General features: G+C 40.8%; 1 protein-coding gene across 7 annotated transcripts in view; it reads right to left on the reverse strand.

Annotated features, from left to right (window-relative positions):
• FER (FER tyrosine kinase) overlaps nt 1-18,564 on the reverse strand; it is a 239,676-nt gene that overhangs the window by 183,369 nt on the left and 37,743 nt on the right. For 6 of the 7 annotated variants that reach the window (XM_072992471.2, XM_078386258.1, XM_078386257.1 and 3 more), the window contains 5 exons: nt 13,872-14,055; nt 8,724-8,861; nt 6,743-6,862; nt 1,558-1,680; nt 348-537 (listed from right to left, as the gene is read on the reverse strand). In XM_072992471.2, the coding sequence (XP_072848572.2) occupies nt 348-537; nt 1,558-1,680; nt 6,743-6,862; nt 8,724-8,861; nt 13,872-14,055 (755 nt within the window). Of the gene's footprint in view, nt 1-347; nt 538-1,557; nt 1,681-6,742; nt 6,863-8,723; nt 8,862-13,871; nt 17,289-18,564 lie in introns of those variants that run through there. The other variant, XM_072992475.2, reaches the window with a different exon arrangement.

Below are 18,564 nucleotides of genomic sequence, written 5' to 3' on the forward strand. Positions count from 1 at the left end.
AATAGTGGACAGACAGATGTTCCTAGCCAAAAATGAACAAGCAACTATCAGCCTTGGTTTATTGCCACCTATATCTGATAATTATACGTGTTATGGTTCTGAACAATGGATTTACATTCTTAGCCATTATGAACACTTAATTTCAATTCATTTTTACATGCTTGTAGTAATGGCCAAGACCTTCAATGGTGAGTTTAAAGAATAATAGACATAAAGCAGCTGTAAAGGGACAAACAACAGTTTGTGGCCTGAAACCATACTATATTCCTTGGTTAATAGTCACCAATATTCGCAATCCATGTAATACATAAATGGTAGTGTTCCAGTATAATAAGCACAGAAATTACCATAGAAGAGACTGATCTAGCATCTTCTTCATAATGTACTACAGGTGGGGGCTCTTTCCCATCATTTTCTTGTACTTTTTGTTGTAGAAGTTGTTTCTGTGCCGCAAACTTGACTTCAGTGCATTTCAACTGCTGAACAGTTTGCTTTAGCTCTTCCAGTGCTTGCTTTTGGCTGAGCAGAAGCACAACACTAAAAAAGGATGGAAAGATGAACAACATTTTAAAAAACTATTTCAAAACATTAAAGCAACATCCAGGAATGCACATTTATATATTTACATATTTATCGCTTCTCAAATCATCTCCTCCGTAATATGCAGCAGATACATTAGAGAGGAACCACCTGCTGCACATTCACTACCCCTTAGCATGTGTACAGAGCGAACAGCGGTTGTGAAAAGTCCAATTTTACCTTTGGTACCCAATTCTCTTGGAAGGGCCCAACAAGCAACAGTGTCCAAAATCTATTATCAACTTCCTCTTGGGGTCAAAAATGTTCAAACTGCAAACACACTAAGCTCTCCAGTGCCTATGACTTTATGATAATTGATATAACATTGAAGAGCCCCTCTATGTCACAGTTGACAGTAATATTGGCAGACCTAGGGCCACAATCATGCCTCCAGCACCCATGAGGGGCTATGCCGAACTTTAAAATGTAAAACAAAAGTGTTGTTTCATGTTAAAGAACTGCCTGGACACCCATTTACTGGTTTTTTGTTTTGTTTTGTTTTGATTCGGGATGATTTTTTGAGGAAGAAGAAATCTAGTGTTTGGGAAAGTGAACTCCTAAAATCCTCCAGGAGGAGAAAAACATATTTTTGGCCAGTTGCTCTCACAAAAACAACTTTAAAAAGGGATTTTCAAAATCAGGAGACATTCATGGGCTCTGTGGGGACCCTGCCCCTCCCACGTACACTATGCAAAATATTATGCAAAATATCTGGCCCTTACTCCTGCCAAAATGACCAAATTGCTAACTGAGGAATTTGCTGGTCTATGTCTTCCTCTCAGTTCCACAATTTAGCCCATTATTTCCTTACAGTAGTCAGCAACACATCAACAATTCTAACATGTTTTGATTCTTTCTAAACAACATGTTGCATCTTTAAAAAGAAAAATATAAAGCTGAATACATCACTTGCTTTCAAAGAAGTTTACTTAAATAATTTCAGGCACAATTAAAATGTCACAACGTTTTTCTACTCACTCAGATTTCCTTTCATAGATCTTGGAAGACTCTTCTATCTTCTTTTCCAGTTCTAATACCAGCTCCTCCTTATTTAGAAGTGTCTGCTGCGTTTGAATCAGTTCTTCTACTACTGTTTTCAACCTAACGTTTCAATGTGGGGAAAAAAAAGATTATATGCAAGACTATAAATGGAATGTGTGCACACTTCAGTGGGATTTTTTTGCTCTCTGAATAGGCAACAAAATTGATTAACAGGATAAAGTGAGATAAAGCCATTTCAGATTACCAGCATTTTATCCACATAGTTCACTATTTTAAATGTACAAACATTTCTGATAGAAACTATTTTTATGAAAGAGACAAGTTCCTGTCCCCCTGACCCATCCTCATTTTGAGACTAGACTGTCTGAAATAATAGTTCAAAATCACCTCAATATAATAAAATCCTATTAAAACTAAATTAAAGACTTGATTACCACATGTGAAAGCACTTTTATTTCCAAACGACTTAATGAGTGTGATCTAATTGTGTTTATTCAAACATAGAAGAATTACTCTGCAGTAGTTGTGCTGATGATATTTTTCTAAAGAATTTGCTACTTAGAAACTACTGGTCTGATAGCATAAAAAGCAAACAGGTTCTCACAATCCAGTGTTCACAAAATATACTGCATATCTGAAATGTTTATAGTAACCAGAAAAGACTATGAATTCTGAACTGCAGTCCAGGAAAATAAAGCATGCATTGGAAGAAATACCATTCACAACTTTCCATAAAGATTAGAAGAGTCTCAAGATTCACCGCGGAAACTGACAGCTCTGAAGCAATATTTATCACACCCAAACTATCTAGTTTAATTTAAGTGTGCACTCACCATCAATTACCTTAAGAACCCCAAATAATCTGCCAGTATAGAACATCAAGTAAAACAAAATAAATTATTTTAGTGGGACAATGTAGTTATTCTTTTCTAACTGCCTTTCTTTCTATACAATTCATCATGAAAATCTACCAGCAATAACGGAGGTCCTCACACAAAAGAACTACAGAAAACAATACACTTTTTTTCTTTTGGGGTTTAATTATTGCCTTACTTACAGCGTTAGCCCGAAGTAAGCAGGAGTGCCCAGTGTCTTTTTCTTTTCTTAATGTAACAGAAGAGGGCAGAACCCCTGAGGCTGGTTGTGGAGGGGAGCAATTATTAATTTTTAATGAACAGCAGTACAACATACAGGTATATAGGAGAACTAAGGGCTGAATTCAGAGCTGTGCATGGGTAGCAAGTCCACTTACATACAGGAGGTGCAGGGGGGGTTTCTACTCAGGACTCACACAGAACAGTGGAATCGTAGAATAACGGAGTTGAAAGGGCCACCAAATACAACCCTCTGCTCAATGCAGGAACTCAAGTCCAAGCAGATCCTACAGATGGTTGTCCAATATTCTCTTGAATGCCTCCAGGACTGGCACACTCGCCACCTCCCGAGGTAATTGGTTCCATTGCCATACTGTTCTAACAGTTAAGAAATTTTTCCTGATATTCAGCCTAAATCTGGCTTCTTGTAGCTTAAACCCATTGTTACGTGTTCTGCACTCTGGGATGATTGATAACATATCCTGCTTCTCCTCTGCATGAGATCCTTGGCCCTCTACTATGCTTTTTTTAGTGGATGTGATCACCTAAATCCTTATAGTAAGAGAATGAACAGTCCCTTTCCTGAATGAAAGCGGGTCCTCTTCATGCAGAGGGACGATGCAAGGCATCGGTCTAGTGGTACCATAAATTACAGACTGCCCAAAATTACAAATACATCTTCTTATTCTCTAAAATTAAAAGTTACAAAGCCTTATTTTGGGGAGGGCAGTGCAATTTAACTGAAACATTCAGTCATTAAATAAATATTCTACAACCCAACTGTGAGAAGTAATCTTCAGTAAATGATAGCTAATGAATGAGAGATTGTGGTGTTTGGCTAGCAATGATGGATATCAAAAGAGTAATTTCTTTACAATAAGCTTGCTCTGTTATAAAAATGATATTTTAAAAAGTCAGGATCATTCTTAAACAGTGGACTCTCACTTGTTTTGCAAGATATTTACTTCCCTCTTTGTAAAAAAAATTAATTTTTGTCTTTCACTTGTGTCTTAGCACAATCTCTGCCATGACTGCTTAGAACAGTGGTTCTTAACCTTGGGTTACTCAGGTGTTTTTGAACTACAACTCCCAGAAACTCCAGCCACCACAGCTAGTGGTGAAGGCTTCTGGGAGTTGCAGTCCAAAAACACCTGAGTAACCCAAGGTTAAGAACCACTGGCTTAGAACAGTGGTTCTTAACCTTTGTTACTCAGATGCTTTTGAACTGCAACTCCCAGAAACCCCAGTCAGGACAGCTGGTGGTGAAGGCTTCTGGGAGCTGCAGTCCAAAATTCCTGAGTAACCCAAGGTTAAGAACCAGTGGCTTAGAAGACTGTTTGCAAGCCAGGTCCCCCCCCCCATCTAGTTAAGATTAATCAGTAGGACTTGCTCACTGGAAAAATTAGTGCAGCTGTTGTTCCTAAGAGAATCAACACAGACTACCAAGTTCTATAAAGTTAGGCTTCATCAGTATTTTTATGGGTCATGAATATATGTGTTCAAGACTCTCTACCACGCTCCCCGTGTCCTTACATCTGTCTATACTTGGACTCGGTGTATGCTTTGATCCTGTGTCCTAGTTTGCTCTTTCAATGAGAATAATGCTATTGGATAAGGATGGCTCAGGAAAACTAGCTTTCTTGTTTTAATTTGTGTACAGTGGTGCCTTACTTAACGGGTGCTCTGTTTAGCAACAAAATCGCTTAGCGATGACTGTTTCAGAGTGTTTTTGCGCTTCATTTAGCGATGGTCCCTATGGGCGATTTTTGCTTAGTGATGGTTGGGGCCATGCTTCACAAAGCGATTAAATTTTGGGTCCCCTGTTTCGCTTAACAATGGTTTAAACCACTGGTTCTTAACCTTGGGTTACTCAGGAATTTTGGACCGCAACTCCCAGAAGCCTTCACCACCTGCTGTGCTGACTGCGGTTTCTGGGAGTTGCAGTTCAAAAGCATCTGAGTAACAAAGGTTAAGAACCACTGGTTTAAACCACTGGTTCTTAACCTTGGGTTACTCAGGAGTTTTGGACTGCAACTCCCAGAAGCCTTCACCACCAACTGTGCTGGCTGGGATTTCTGGGAGTTGCAGTTCAAAAACATCCGAGTAACAAAGGTTAAGAACCACTGGTTTAAACAGCCTCATGCTTGCTGTTTTTTAAATGTTTTTCTGTTATTTATAAAGTTAAAGTTTACTGATTAAAATGTTTTAAATCATAAAGTGCACTTAATAAACCCGTTGTTAGCCAAATTTGACTTTGTTCTGACTCTTTTTTAATTTGTTGTTGCATTTTTCCCCCATTGAGATGCACTGAATAGGTTTCAATGCATTTCAATTGGGGAACCGTGTTTCGCTTAGCGATGTTTCCTATGGCGATTTTCGCTTAAGGACGACAATTCGTTCCTATTGGAACGGATTATCCAGTTTTCAATGCATTTCAATGAGAAACCATGTTTCGCTTAGCGATGAAATCGCTTAGCAGCGATTTTTTGGAACGAATTAACATCGCTAAGTGAGGCACCACTGTATTTCAAAAGATGCTCTTCTGATTTATTTTAATTCCCCTCCCTGCTTTATCCTTAATGTAGCAAGACACTCCTACCTTCCTCTATCCAGAGCGGGCTGCCACGAAACAACCCCGCACCCTCACCCCCACCCCCAAAAAACCTTCAATAAGTTTGAGCTTCTCATTTAATTTGTAAATAGGAACTTCTTCCCCTGGACCATCCTTTTTATCAATCCCAGCAAACAGCCAGTGTCCCATTTCTACTTCTGCTTAAGAATGGACACAGCTAAGGGCTGGAATTGCATTGCCCTTCTAAAAAAAACTGTAAGAACATATTTTTATGAAACACACACATACCCTATGTCATTCTGGTATCACAATGTTGACTATACATCCCAGCAGTAACTAGCAGCATGTATGTTACGGTAGCTTCTGACTGCTAATTTCCAAAATAATAACCAGTATTTAACAACTTAAAATATGTTTATTAAAAAACAATAGAATGAAACTTCCAGTTACAGTCTGTCAAGTTTTTTTCAGATGGCTGAACGTTCTTTGTCTTTTCCCTTCTCATTTCCTACTTTAAGCACATATACTCTTTACTAATACATTCAGTATATATATGGATCCTTGATTTTACACAAGGTCCATCAAGAAGACATGCATATTAGACTTCACAGGTTCTTCACACGGACACTTCAGTACTTGCTGACAGCATAGCTCTCAGCAAACTACCTCACAGCATTTCCTTTGACTCTAACCTAACAGTAACTACTTCTACAAATTAACATCTAACACAAAACCCCCATCTCATCACACAGATTGTTCTTAAAACTAAACTAACACGTCACCGATCACTATCGCAGACAGCAACTCTACAATGAGGCAGGATACCAGTCAACCAGTTACACCGTTCCATCCGTGTACTGTATATTCTGCCCCTGCTTCCCACCTGCTTTAACATGTCCCTTTGAGACACACTGAACTTCTCAAAACCCAGCTTTGGCCTTTCTGTGCTTTCTGTGAAAAAGTTATAGAGGTATGCAACAGTTTAGGCTATTATTAAGAACTCTCCTCCCACAGGACTACAATTCCCTCCTGCTCTAAACTTTCAGGACATCCTACAGTAACTTCTTTGCCCATCTCCCTCTTCTATAGATTCTTTGCTAACAATGGCCCAGCCTCTCTTTCTTGCCTAATTACACTGGCGTAATGCAAATGGTTTGGAAGCAAACTGCCTAAATATATGAAATTTCTGTACATATTCCCTATTACATATTGAACCACAAGACTCAACATACAAGTAATGACTTCAGGTATTTCTTAACTTCAAGCCATTCGCCTCCAAAAGTTACAACTACTCCACAGCTACACAAAAGAATTTGGGCCAATGACAACAAAAACCCCAGACATCTTGCAAGTCTCAATATCAGAATCAACATACGTACATTTTGCATACTATGCACATGTACATAGAATTAATTCATTTGCTTACTTTATACATCTTCATCACAGAAAAGGCATTAATATAAGATGGAAGGGAAGGAGGTTAAGATTAACTTACATAGCTTGCAAACTTTCAGCTGTCAGATTATTCCACATAATCTCATTGGCTTGAAGATTTTCATTTTCCTCTAGTAAAGATGTATCAAACTCTATTTCTTGTTGTTCAACATCTGATGTCCTTTATAAATGCAAAGCAAATATTTGGTTTTACACAATGCTCAAATACTCCTTCAATTAAAAGTACAAGTTATCCTTTTTGTAAACAACATTACTGTATTGTATAAAAATGTCTGCATAGTATACAAAACACAGTCATCTTCAGGTGCTATTGCAACTAGTTTGTACACAGCTGAGAGAGTAGGAGTGAGACACAGATAAACCAAACATCTGAAGCAGCACGTTAACAAAAACACTATCACTGTGGGGTAATGAAGCTTTCGTGTTGCCGGAATAAGCACAACCTATACTCTAGCCATCTGCAGACAAAGGAAATTTATCTGACAGCTACAATATAAAATCGGTTAAATTATCTTCATTGTAACTGGCTCCTATCTTATAAGGTCACACTATATTCTCTGATCTAAGTAAACGGTTTCTGCTAAACCAGGGGTCCCCAACCCCCGGTTCGTGACCTGGCACCAGTCCGTGGCCTAGGCAGGACCGTACTGTGGACACAGACCTCCTGCCCCCCCCGCAAGTGCCCCTCGTGAGCACGCCCACACATGCGCGTGAGCACACCACACACATTGCGAGTGTGCCACACCCCTGCGGAAGTGCACCACACCCACCCGTGACTGTACCATGCCTGTGCATGCCCATACCCCGCCCACCCCAACTGATCCACGGTAGGGAAAAGGTTGGGGACCACTGTGCTAAACTATATTACTATTCACTACATTCTTCTTTCTACTTTCTACTTCCAACTTCTTTTAACCCTTCCATCCTCTTTTCTCTTAGTTCTTTCCACCAACTTTTTATTCACCTTCCAAAATTAATCTAAAGATTATTCCAGAAACTGCTACAGCTTTACAGACAAACTCCAGGCACAGAAGCCTTGCAGAATGGATCACAGTCTGGCTTTCTCTGGAGTCAAGATATTAATTACTATAAACCATCACTTCATTACTTCTATTCACAATGGCATATTTTCCAAATCCTCTTGCATTTGCTTCAGCAATGAAAACTATGGCCTTACACACCAATCCCAGGAAAGTTCTCTAGCACAGGGTCTGTTCAGCGCTTATAGGTGAGAACAGCTTTTCGTTCTTGCTGGAGAACCTACAGAAAGTAGGGTTAGGTCTAGTCAGTCTAATAATGGAGGACCAGTAAACAATATAGGATCTCCAGGCAAGAAAGAATGCTACCTGAAACTCTGGAGAGCCAGGCCCAATCAGAGTGGACAATACTGGGCTTTAGGGCTAAGAAGAAACTAGTTAAAAAATGTTTCTATCAAGAGGTTCCTCACAACAGTCAGATGATTTTAACCATATCACCCTTGCTGCTACTCTAAACAGTCACTCATGGAAGTTGAGTCACCACTAAATTGCAGTGATACCTCAATTTACGAACGTAATCCATATTGGAATGGCATTCGTACGTCAAAAAGTTCGTAAGTCGAGGCAAGATTTCCCGTAAAAATGCACTGAAAACCATTTAATCCGTTCAGGCTGCTTTTCGTTCGTATGTCGAGGTGCTATTGGTAAGTAGAAGCATTAGTTCCCATAGGAACTCATGCAAAGCCGGTTAATCCATACTCTGCCACTAGGGGGAGAATTTTTTTATTTTTTTCTTCTTTTGACCTAAGATGAATTTAGGTCAAAAAAAGAGCAGGAAAGGTTTTTTTTCGTTCGTAAGTCGAGGCTCTGTTCGCAAGTCGAAGCAACATTTTGCAAACGGAGCTGTTCGTAACTCAAAACGTTTGCAAGTGGAGATGTTCATAATTAGAGGTACCACTGTATCTGTTACAGTATTTAGAACAGATTTATTTTTCACAGATTATAGCTTTAATGTAAAACGAAAAACAACTCTGAATATTTTACCTATAGGCCTCTATGAAACTATCATACTCCGAAGAAGGATCTATCTGCTCAACAGATGTCTGGATTTCTTTATGAACATTCACTATTTCTTCTGTTACCAGACTGGTGATCTGGCTGTATTCCTCAAGAATTCCTTTTCTGAAAAAGAATAGATTATTTGTAAACCTGGAAAATGTCAGTCCCATTTAGGCTTCACAAAGATAAACTTTTGAACAAGAGCAAACAAAGTTAGTTATGCAGTAAAATTCACTCCTCTCATTTTCACTCCTAGATAGGAACAAATACAATCTGTAGGTCAAACCTTGTTTTCCTTCCAGGATGCAGAAAGTGGGGCAGTTATTTTCCATTCTTTCTTCCTCCTGACATGTACCACATACTTTTTCAGATCTCACTCAAATATATGTTAAGATCAACGAGTACTTCACAGTATCTGAAATACTTTTCTAAGGAGAAATTATTTTGAAACTGATGTAAAGGCCAGACCTGCCTCTAAAAATGGGCAGACATAGATTATAACTGACCCACTTATCTGCAGTGTGTAAATATAGTTTCTGTTGAATGCTGGAATACATTGGCTGAAATCCTGCTTCTTCGTGTAGCAGATCACACTAGAGTAAGCCCACTGAATCAGTGGGGATGTGATGCATCAACTCCTCTGTACCTTCTAGTGATTTAAATGGGCCTACTATAGTTGCAACACATTTTGCTCACAAAAGTCATAACTAAAATACTGTAGGTCTATTTGAATAAATGGAATTTGGAGGAGTTGACTCACCAAATCTCCACTGATTCAGTGGTTCTACTCTAGTGTGATTTACTATTTAAGCCAGGCTTGTCCAACCTGCGGCCCAAGGGCCGCATGCGGCCCAGGTCAACTCGTAATGCGGCCCAGTGCAATTTTTTATTTTTAAAGAAATTCCAAAGTTTCAAGTTACACTGCCGGCGCTTGCGGCCAGAATGTGGCCAGGGCATGTCACAACAGTAGAGGGGGAGAGAGGGAAGGAAGGAAGGAGTGGGAGGAGAGGGGACAGGGGGGTGCGTGACTGCATTGCGTCGTCCCCGTCAATAGGTGGACCCCCTCCCGGCCCCATAAAGCCACCGGAGTCGAAGCTGGCAACCTCTGCTGTCTGAGATCGCAGCTGCCAGTAAGCGCGCTTGGAGCGGGGCTGCGGAGGATGGCTAAGGCTGCCCCCCACATGTGGCCCAAACCAAGTGTATGTGCGGCCCAAACCAAATTTTCATCTTCTAATGTGGCCCAGGGAAGGTGAAAGGTTGGACTCCCCTGATTTAAGCAATAGGATTTCGGTCAATCTCTCCAAGCTGGATCAGGGGAACAAGGCTGGGATTTTACTTTCACCATGGGCTTATTACTGTTCTCTGGAACAAACCAGGTAGAAGATTATGCTTTCAGTTAAGTTACTAAAGTTACTAGGTTTATTTAGAAAAACATGATAGAAAAGCCTATCCTAAAATAGATAGAAGACTATGTCTCAAAGCCTGAGCACATGGCTTAGAGAGGAGGAGTTTAGCCCACTGTCAAGAAAGAGATGTTAACAGTTTGAGGGTTAGAGAAAGGAATGACAGAAGGAGACACGAAACAACAGAATCTTTATGGGAGGGGAAGGCAACAGGACAGTGAGAGACAGTAAATGAAAGGATTAGTTACAGTCTACTCTTGCTTCCATAATGTTTCTACTGGGTACGCACCAGGAGAAGTGCAAAAGAAGTAATGTCCTGGAAGATCCTTCCAACAATTACCGCCTGTTTTATCATTTTGAAAGCAGGTAAGCCATGAAAGAAAGAGCTCTTTGGAACCCAAGCAACTTCTCTTACATTCATCCCTCTCTTTGTACTGGACAGTACATGTGAATAAGTTTGCAAAATCTACCCTACTACGGCTGCTCCATTTTGTTCTCAAACCACAGAGGAAGGGTAATAGAGAAAAGAAGTAAACTACAGTGGTGCCTCGCTTAGCGATCGCTCCGTTGAGCGATGAAATCGCTTTGCGATGGACTTTTAGCCATCACTGGAGCGATCGCTTAGCGATGTCCCCTATGGCTAAAATTCGCTTTGCGATGATCGCGGGAAAGTCATCATGGCAAAGCGAACTTTTTTAAGCAGCTGATCGGCGGTTCCAAAATGGCCACCACAAAAACAAAATGGCCACCGCTGTTTTGCCTCGCTTTAGAGGCACCCAAAATGGCCACCGCTATGGAGGAATTTCGCTTTAAGGTAAGTTTTTAGCCCATAGGAACGTATTCAACGCGTTTTAATACGTTCCTATGGTTTTTTTAATATCGCTTAGCAATTAAATCACTTAGCGATGTTTTTTCCAGAACGGATTAACATCGCTAAGTGAGGCACCACTGTATAGTTCTAGTCTCCTCTCTACCTGATGTTACACTGAAGAGAAAAATGGACAAAAATGCAATCCCTTTACTCATCCTTTCTGCTAGTAGACATTTATCCAGTATAATCTAACCTTTCTCTTTGAGAAAACATTCTTTAGATTCATCTGAGCAGGATGACATGATAAAAACACAAACCAAGGAACCAAATAGCACTTGGCATGCTTCAGAATATTCTCTAATGCACAAACCATTTTCAAAGTATTTTCTTTTGAGTGGAGGAAGAAATCTATTACCCTGAATCTACTATGTGGTAAATATGCAATACATTAAATCTGAGCAAAGTTAGGATAGGCCTAATATGCTATACCACATAAACTACTAGGTACAGCCTTGAGAACCAAATTAGAATCTCAAGTGATAACATTTGTGTGATGCCATATATCTGGCTTTCTTTCTTCCTCATTCTTCTAAGCAAGTTTGATATGCAAACGGAAGATTTATATTTTGCCAATTGCTCCCTAGAGAATCCAAACCATACAGGTAAAGGCATAAAGGTACAATTTTAGGCTAAGAGAAGCAGCAGTACGTTCTGTTGGCAAAATGAGAAAAGAGCAGAATTAATAAAATAAAGAACAAGGTCAGTTGCTTCGGGAATGGCAAATATAGGCTCTAATTTAATAATTTACCACAAAGTTTAAAGAATGCTACTGTGTTAGTCCCAAAGGACCTATTAATATTTCAGCAATTGCTTGAAGAAAAAGGAACCTGATTATAGAATATCTACGGAAGCAGTTTTATTTTTTAAAAAAATTCAAAAACTTTACTTCATTTCCATTTACATTGAAAGAATCTATATGATGCCAAATAGAAGACAGAACAAGAAGGGGATAAAGAAATTATATCTATCCAAAAACCCATATACATAAACAAAACATTCAAGTGCAGCCCAGAAGGCAGTAAATACATTTTTAAACGATAGGCTGCTTTTCAAATGACGCTTCCAACATAAGCATTACAAAGGATAAAAAACCCAACAGTTATCATTCAAACAACTTGAAATCTCCACCAGCAGTGAATAACAGAAACAGAACAACAATATGATGAAGAAAAAAAACTATGGGAGAATTTTAAAAAGCTAATTAAAGTACCAGGAAACTATAACTGTCTTTAATTTGTACCAAAAAACCAGAGAAGGTGCAAACTGAGCATTCCACAACAAAGGCACTGTCACCAAATGAGACCCATCTCTGGTTGCCATGCACCTAATATCTGAAATCAGTGACAGTCAGAGCAGTATCTCTAACACTAGTTCACATGGGAAAAGATGATACCATAGACACACTGATCCTAAATAGACATCGGGGCTTTGTATTCATATTAGAGATGGGGACGAAGCACCAAAATGGAACCACAAATTGTCCCCCAGTGGCCCGACAAACAATGAATCAATTCATCATTCATTGGGTCATTATTATTTTTTTGTTTTCCCTCCTTGTATGCCCCGGGACATAGCAAGAGGAAGGAAAGCAGGGATCAAAGTGATCGTGCAACGCTTTGATCCCTTTCCCCCTCCTCTTGCTAAAATCCGCTGGGTTTAGCAAGAGGAGGGAAAGCAGGTATCAAAGCAATCAAGCAGCCGTGGCTGCAGAATTGTTTGATCCCTTTCCCCCTCCTTTGGCTAAGCCCCGTGGGGCTTAGCAAGAAGAGGGACAGCAGAGATCAAAGCGATCCTGCAGCAGCTGAGATATCATTTTTTCCCCTCTTCTTGCTATGCCCCACGGGCCATAGCAAGAGGAGGGAAAGCAGGGAGCAGAGTGATAGTTGGGGGGCCCCTTTGATCCCTTACCTCCTCTTCTTATGCCGCACAGGCATAGGAAGATGAGGAAAGGGGAACCAAGCCATCTCCCAGCCCTGGGGTGGGGTTCCCTTTGGGCAAGGTTTAGCAAGCCACCTGAAAAGAAAATCCCTCTCTGCTTATGCCCCCAAGGAACAGCTGATCCATGGCAGCATATGCAGATAGGGAACGAGGGGATGAATATAAAAGGGTTATAGTCATTGCTTCGTATTGTTGGGGTCTCTGGACCCCAAGAATAGGAAACAATGAATATCTGACAAATCAGGGATATTTAATGAATATCCTGATTTGTTTTTATATACACCCCTATGTCTCATTCGTACACAAATATGAAGTCTGCTGACACAGATGGCCAGCTCAATTACCACCCACCCCCAGCCACTCTTCATCTGAGCAGGGAGACTCATCCTCCCACCTACCCCTGCCAGGATGTGTGAGCAGGGAGGCAAAGCTGCAGAAACCAGGCTACTGCCACACCTGGGACACAGGGGAGGACACTGGCCATGCATGCTACATGCCGTGCAATAAGTGGTCTGGCAGGTTCTGGGGGTTGGTGGTAATCGGGCCAGCCACCTGTGCTGGCAGGCTTCGTACATGTATATTAATACGAAGCCCCCATGTCTAATCCTAAATCACAGAGAGAGTTCTCAAGAATCTGAAGGTTGATTCTCAACCTTTGCCTTGCTGGATATTTGGGACTTCAATACTCTGGCACCACCATTGGTGCAGCTAATGGTGAAGCATTCTGGAAGCTGAAGTAGAAAACACATGGAAGGCAAAGCTTGAGAACCACTTTGCATTTATGCTTCCCTGTTTTTCAAAGTAAAACATTTGGGAACAGCTACGAACAGCTATATGTACCATTCCAGGACACTAAAGTGCAGCTGTATTTCATTAGGTTAACCAGTCATGCATTTGCAAAACAAACTAAGGATGTCTTACAGTGCTTTAATCATCTCTTCTTGCATCTTCTGTAATGAGTCAAGGAACAGAGGGAGTGTAGCATCATAATACTGGTGCTGGTGTAACTGTGCTCCTTTTAGCGCCAACACATACTGATTGTGCAACATGTGGAGCTTCATAGTAGCTTTGTCATAACGATCTTTGGCTTTTTCAGTCTCCTTTCCTGGAGGAAAAACAACAGGAGAAAATCTGAAACTATGCAAGGCAGCAATCAATAGAATCTGGGTAAGGTGAAAGCAAATCTAACTGTTTAAACTCTCACTAATGTCAACCTTACAGGTATGAATGTGAATTAACTCTTCCCATTGAATTCAAGAGGCTTTTAAAATGCTTAACTCTGAAGAACTGCACTCTTATTAGTTCTATTCATCTTTCTATCCCTTTCTCAAGCTAATTATTTGCACTGGCTGGAATCCAAATAGAAACTTAGGTACACCTAAGGTCACCTTTATTTAAAAGCAGTTTACCATGTGGTACAGGGTGCCTGTTAACTGAGAAACACAAGGCTAAGAAGCAAGTTGCTTTCTTCTTCAGGCTGCATATATTTTCATATCTGCAGCCTAGTGCAAGCTATTAACCTAATGAGATCCTCAAGTTCTTAAGTCAATTGTAATAGCCCTTCACTTCAATTTCTTCTGCTCTTTGCCTTCCCCAGGCTCCACCAGTTCCAATTAGTGCTAAAAACAGATTCAAATGATTGCTGTCTTCTGTATTTTCAAAAAGAGAAGAGCCTCTGCTTCTTTGCCCCAGAATACCTTGGTTCAATATTGTGATTTGTTCCAATGGGCACATTACCATAATCACTTCACAAAGCACTTTCTGGAAAGGGTTTTCCATGGTGAGGGGGGAGCTACACAGATATGTTAGCATAATTCATGTACAGAGAGCATGCCAGTACAACACAATAAATCTACCTGAGTACATTAAAATAAAGACATTTCAGGGTGGGGGACAATCATCCCCTTGTTGTTGTTGTTTAGTCGTGTCTGACTCTTCATGACCTCATGGACCAGAGAATGCTAGCCCCTCCTGTCCTCCAGGGCCTCCCGGAGTTGGGTCAAATTCATGTTGGTAGCTTCGGTGACACTGTCCAACCATCCTCTGTCATCCCCTTCTCCTCTTGCCTTCACACTTTCCCAACATCAGGGTCTTTTCCAGGGAGTCTTCTCTTCTCCTGAGATGGCCAAAAATATTGGAGCCTCAGCTTCAGGATCTGTCCTTCCAGTGAGCACTCATCCCCTACCTGCCCTCAAACACTTGTGCTTTCGCCATTTGGAAGAGATTATCATACTGCAGATGGGCTTGAATCCTGCACTCCATTACTGCAACATACTTTTCTCCTTCTTCCATCTTTCCCACTTCTAAAATTAATACTAATATATGCTAATCATATCAGATTTGGGGGAAAATCACTTTTTGTGGCTTTCATTTGGTCCTAATGAAAGTAATATATTATTGTTAATGTTTTAATTTTTTCCCAACTGCCCAGGATGTCTGCATGTTTCATTCATCGCAGAGGAGAAAATGTTTCAGCTGAGGGGTTTTCCCCTATGTTCACAAAAACTTCCATTTTTTCCACTGAAAAAACTAAAAACCCCTAGGAGGAAAACCATTTTTCTGTAATATTTTTTTTTCTGGACCATCACAATTAAAGTCCACATCAATCATCACAGTGCTTTAAACCAGAGGTCCCCACCCCCATCTGCAGCCATGACCTGAGCCAGACTGGGCCGTGGAGACAGACTTCCCCCTCACCCTCGCACACACTCCCCCGCACACAGCCCGTTTGCGCCTGTGCCCACATGAGCACTCCCCACCCCTTTATGCATGCACACAAGTGCCCCGAGTGCTGTGACACCCTTTGCACATGCACACAAGCATGCCTGCATGAGCACTGTGCCACCCTTTGTGCATGCACCCGAGCACGCCGGCATGAGTGCTGCGCCCTTTGCACATGGGCACAAGCACCTGCACGAGTGCTCCCCGCTCCTTTGTGCATGTACGCAAGCGTCCACACGAGAGAGTGCATGCTCCTTTCCTCATGCGCAGGAGCACAGGGGTTGCCCCGCCTTCCCCAGCCGGTCCACGGCGTTAAAAACATTGGGGACCGCTGCTTTAAACCTTTCAGCATAAAAAGGTGAAGTATATATGAACACAAACAAAGTTAAACTTCAGTTAGCAGCTGAGATCCAATTTTTGAAGGACATACATTTTTATCTTAAATGGAGATACTTTTTTTACTTGTTGAAAATCTGATCATCATTGGATTAGTTTTTCATTTTAAAAAAGAACATACAGTATTTGATTAAGCTAACAATAACAAACTAGACATGTGATTCTCATTTTTTTTCCCTATTTCTCGGTCCAGTTGGTGGGGGCTATGATTAATAAAGGCCCAGGACCATGGGCATAAATTGGATAACAGAGGAGCACTGGAATACTGGCCAATGCAACTGAACCAATTCAAGGCAACTGGAGAAGGCTGAGAAAAACCTGGGTTCTCACTACAGGAAGTGCAATATTTCTTCCACAGTATATCTTTTCAGTCTTTTCAGTCCTCCCACTATATCTCCTTAAGTGTTTCCAAAGTCTGTTAGATGTGGGGGAGCAGGAGAGACACACATGGAGGGGGCTTCGGATATAAGAAAAAAATATGCTCTACCGGTAGGTGTCATTCCACCAGCATATGGATACAAATGGATGTTTATTCATTTATTTACAGTATATCTTGCCTTTCTCCCAATAAAGGGACCCAAAATGAAGGGCTGAACAAATTATTTAAAAGACAAATATTAAAACAATTAAAATTACAGTAAATTACAATATTAAAATCATTAAATATATTCATAAGAAAGTTACTAAATAAACACTATTCTAGACAATTAAAGATACATTTTAAAAGGTAAAATGTATAGCAGCTCCCATTAAAAGTATTTTCCCTGCAGCCAGCTGCTTACTAAAAACCTGCCTGAGAAAAGTCTTTGACTAAAAGTAAAAGAACAGCACGGAAGGGCCAGCTTGGCCTCCAGTGAAAAGAAGCTCCACAGGCTTGGGAGTAGCCACGGAGAAAGCGATCTCTTGTGGCCTCACTAGGCATCCTGCTTTTGGTCAGTGACACTAAGAGAAAGGCCTCCCCTAAAGATCTTAAAGGCAAGAGGAGAAGGGGACGACAGAGGATGAGATGGTTGGATAGTGACATCAAAGCAACCAACATGAATTTGACACAACTCCGGGAGGTAGTGGAAGATGGGAGGGTCTGGCGTGCTCTGGTCCATGGGGTCACGAAGAGTCGGTCATGACTAAATGACAACGACGAAAGATCTTAAAACCTGGGGAGGCACATATGGAGTGATGCAACTCTTCTGATAGCCTGGATCCAAGTCTGGGAATTCAGGCCTTTGTGAGTCAAACCAAAAACTTAGAATTATTTCGAACAATGGACCAGTAGCTCATGAACCTGTTTTCACAAGGAATTCAGTTGTGCAGTCAGTACTCTAGGTGTAGCATCCTGAATCAAGTGACATTTCTGAATGTTTTCCAAAGGCAACCCCACAAAGAGCACATTATAGTAATATGGGATGTCAGCAAGGCATCTATTACCCTGGTCACATCAGATATCTCAAGATACAAGGATAGCTGGTGCACTAGTTTTAACTGTGTATACAAGCTCTTGGCTACTGCAAACACCCAGGCATTTCATTTAGTAGCTTATTTCATACTGATCACTTTGTACAATCCTTATATACGTAAATACACACAGTTCACAACACTGATACGGTTCACTTTTTACTATTACTAAAAGATTCTGAATCAGAATAAATAGCATTTCTGGATTAATTGACTGGGAAACAATTAGATTAATCATATCAACTTAATACTTTATTAATGCATGCTGCATTTCAAGCTGTTCTACAAATAATCCTTTTTCAACACATTTCACCAGCACAGCCCTTAATTTGGAAACAAAATCATTTTGATTTTGCATATTAAATAGTTTTTACACACTCAGATCACATGCAGATGACAGCATTATAATTTGTTTTCATAGGTCAAGAACACTGGTATCATAGTTTGAATTCTTAGTAGCTAGGATAAAAAGGATAAAAGGTTCATTACAATGAGGGAGCTGTCAGGCTAAATCCATCCAAAAAGTCAAGCTTAGTGCTTTCTTCCACTTCCCCTGCAGCCCTCCAGGGTGTTGAAAATCTGTTCCAGATGGTTTTGAGCTTTCTGGGGCAAGTTTTTAAGAGTGCATGGAGACTGCAAGTTAAGGAAGCGGTTTCTTCCAAAGCAAGCATCATCTTGGGTACTGCATTACATTTATTTTTCTGCATATCAAGTCCAACTGATCGTCCCAACTAATGTGGGCCTACTGAATCAACTGCTGAATGGTGGGCCAATATCAAGGATCCCTCTAAGGTGCATGACTCTACTTCCCTTTGTGCAGTTTTCCTTCTCCTCCATGCAGCCCATTTAGTTCCAGTTGCAATGGAACCCCGCATATGAGGGGGAGGGCAGAGTTGCACACGTGCACACAGAAGAGAAGTTGAGAGTGGGGGAGGGATCCTCACCCAGCGGGGCTGAAAATTAGAGGGTTCATTGGCCAAGTTTTACATAAATGCCATCGATTTAGTAGGTCTGCCCTAGTTTTGACTTTCAAATGTATTCAGAG

Source organism: Pogona vitticeps, chromosome 2, assembly GCF_051106095.1.
Source record: "Pogona vitticeps strain Pit_001003342236 chromosome 2, PviZW2.1, whole genome shotgun sequence".
Taxonomy (NCBI): Eukaryota; Metazoa; Chordata; class Lepidosauria; order Squamata; family Agamidae; genus Pogona; species Pogona vitticeps.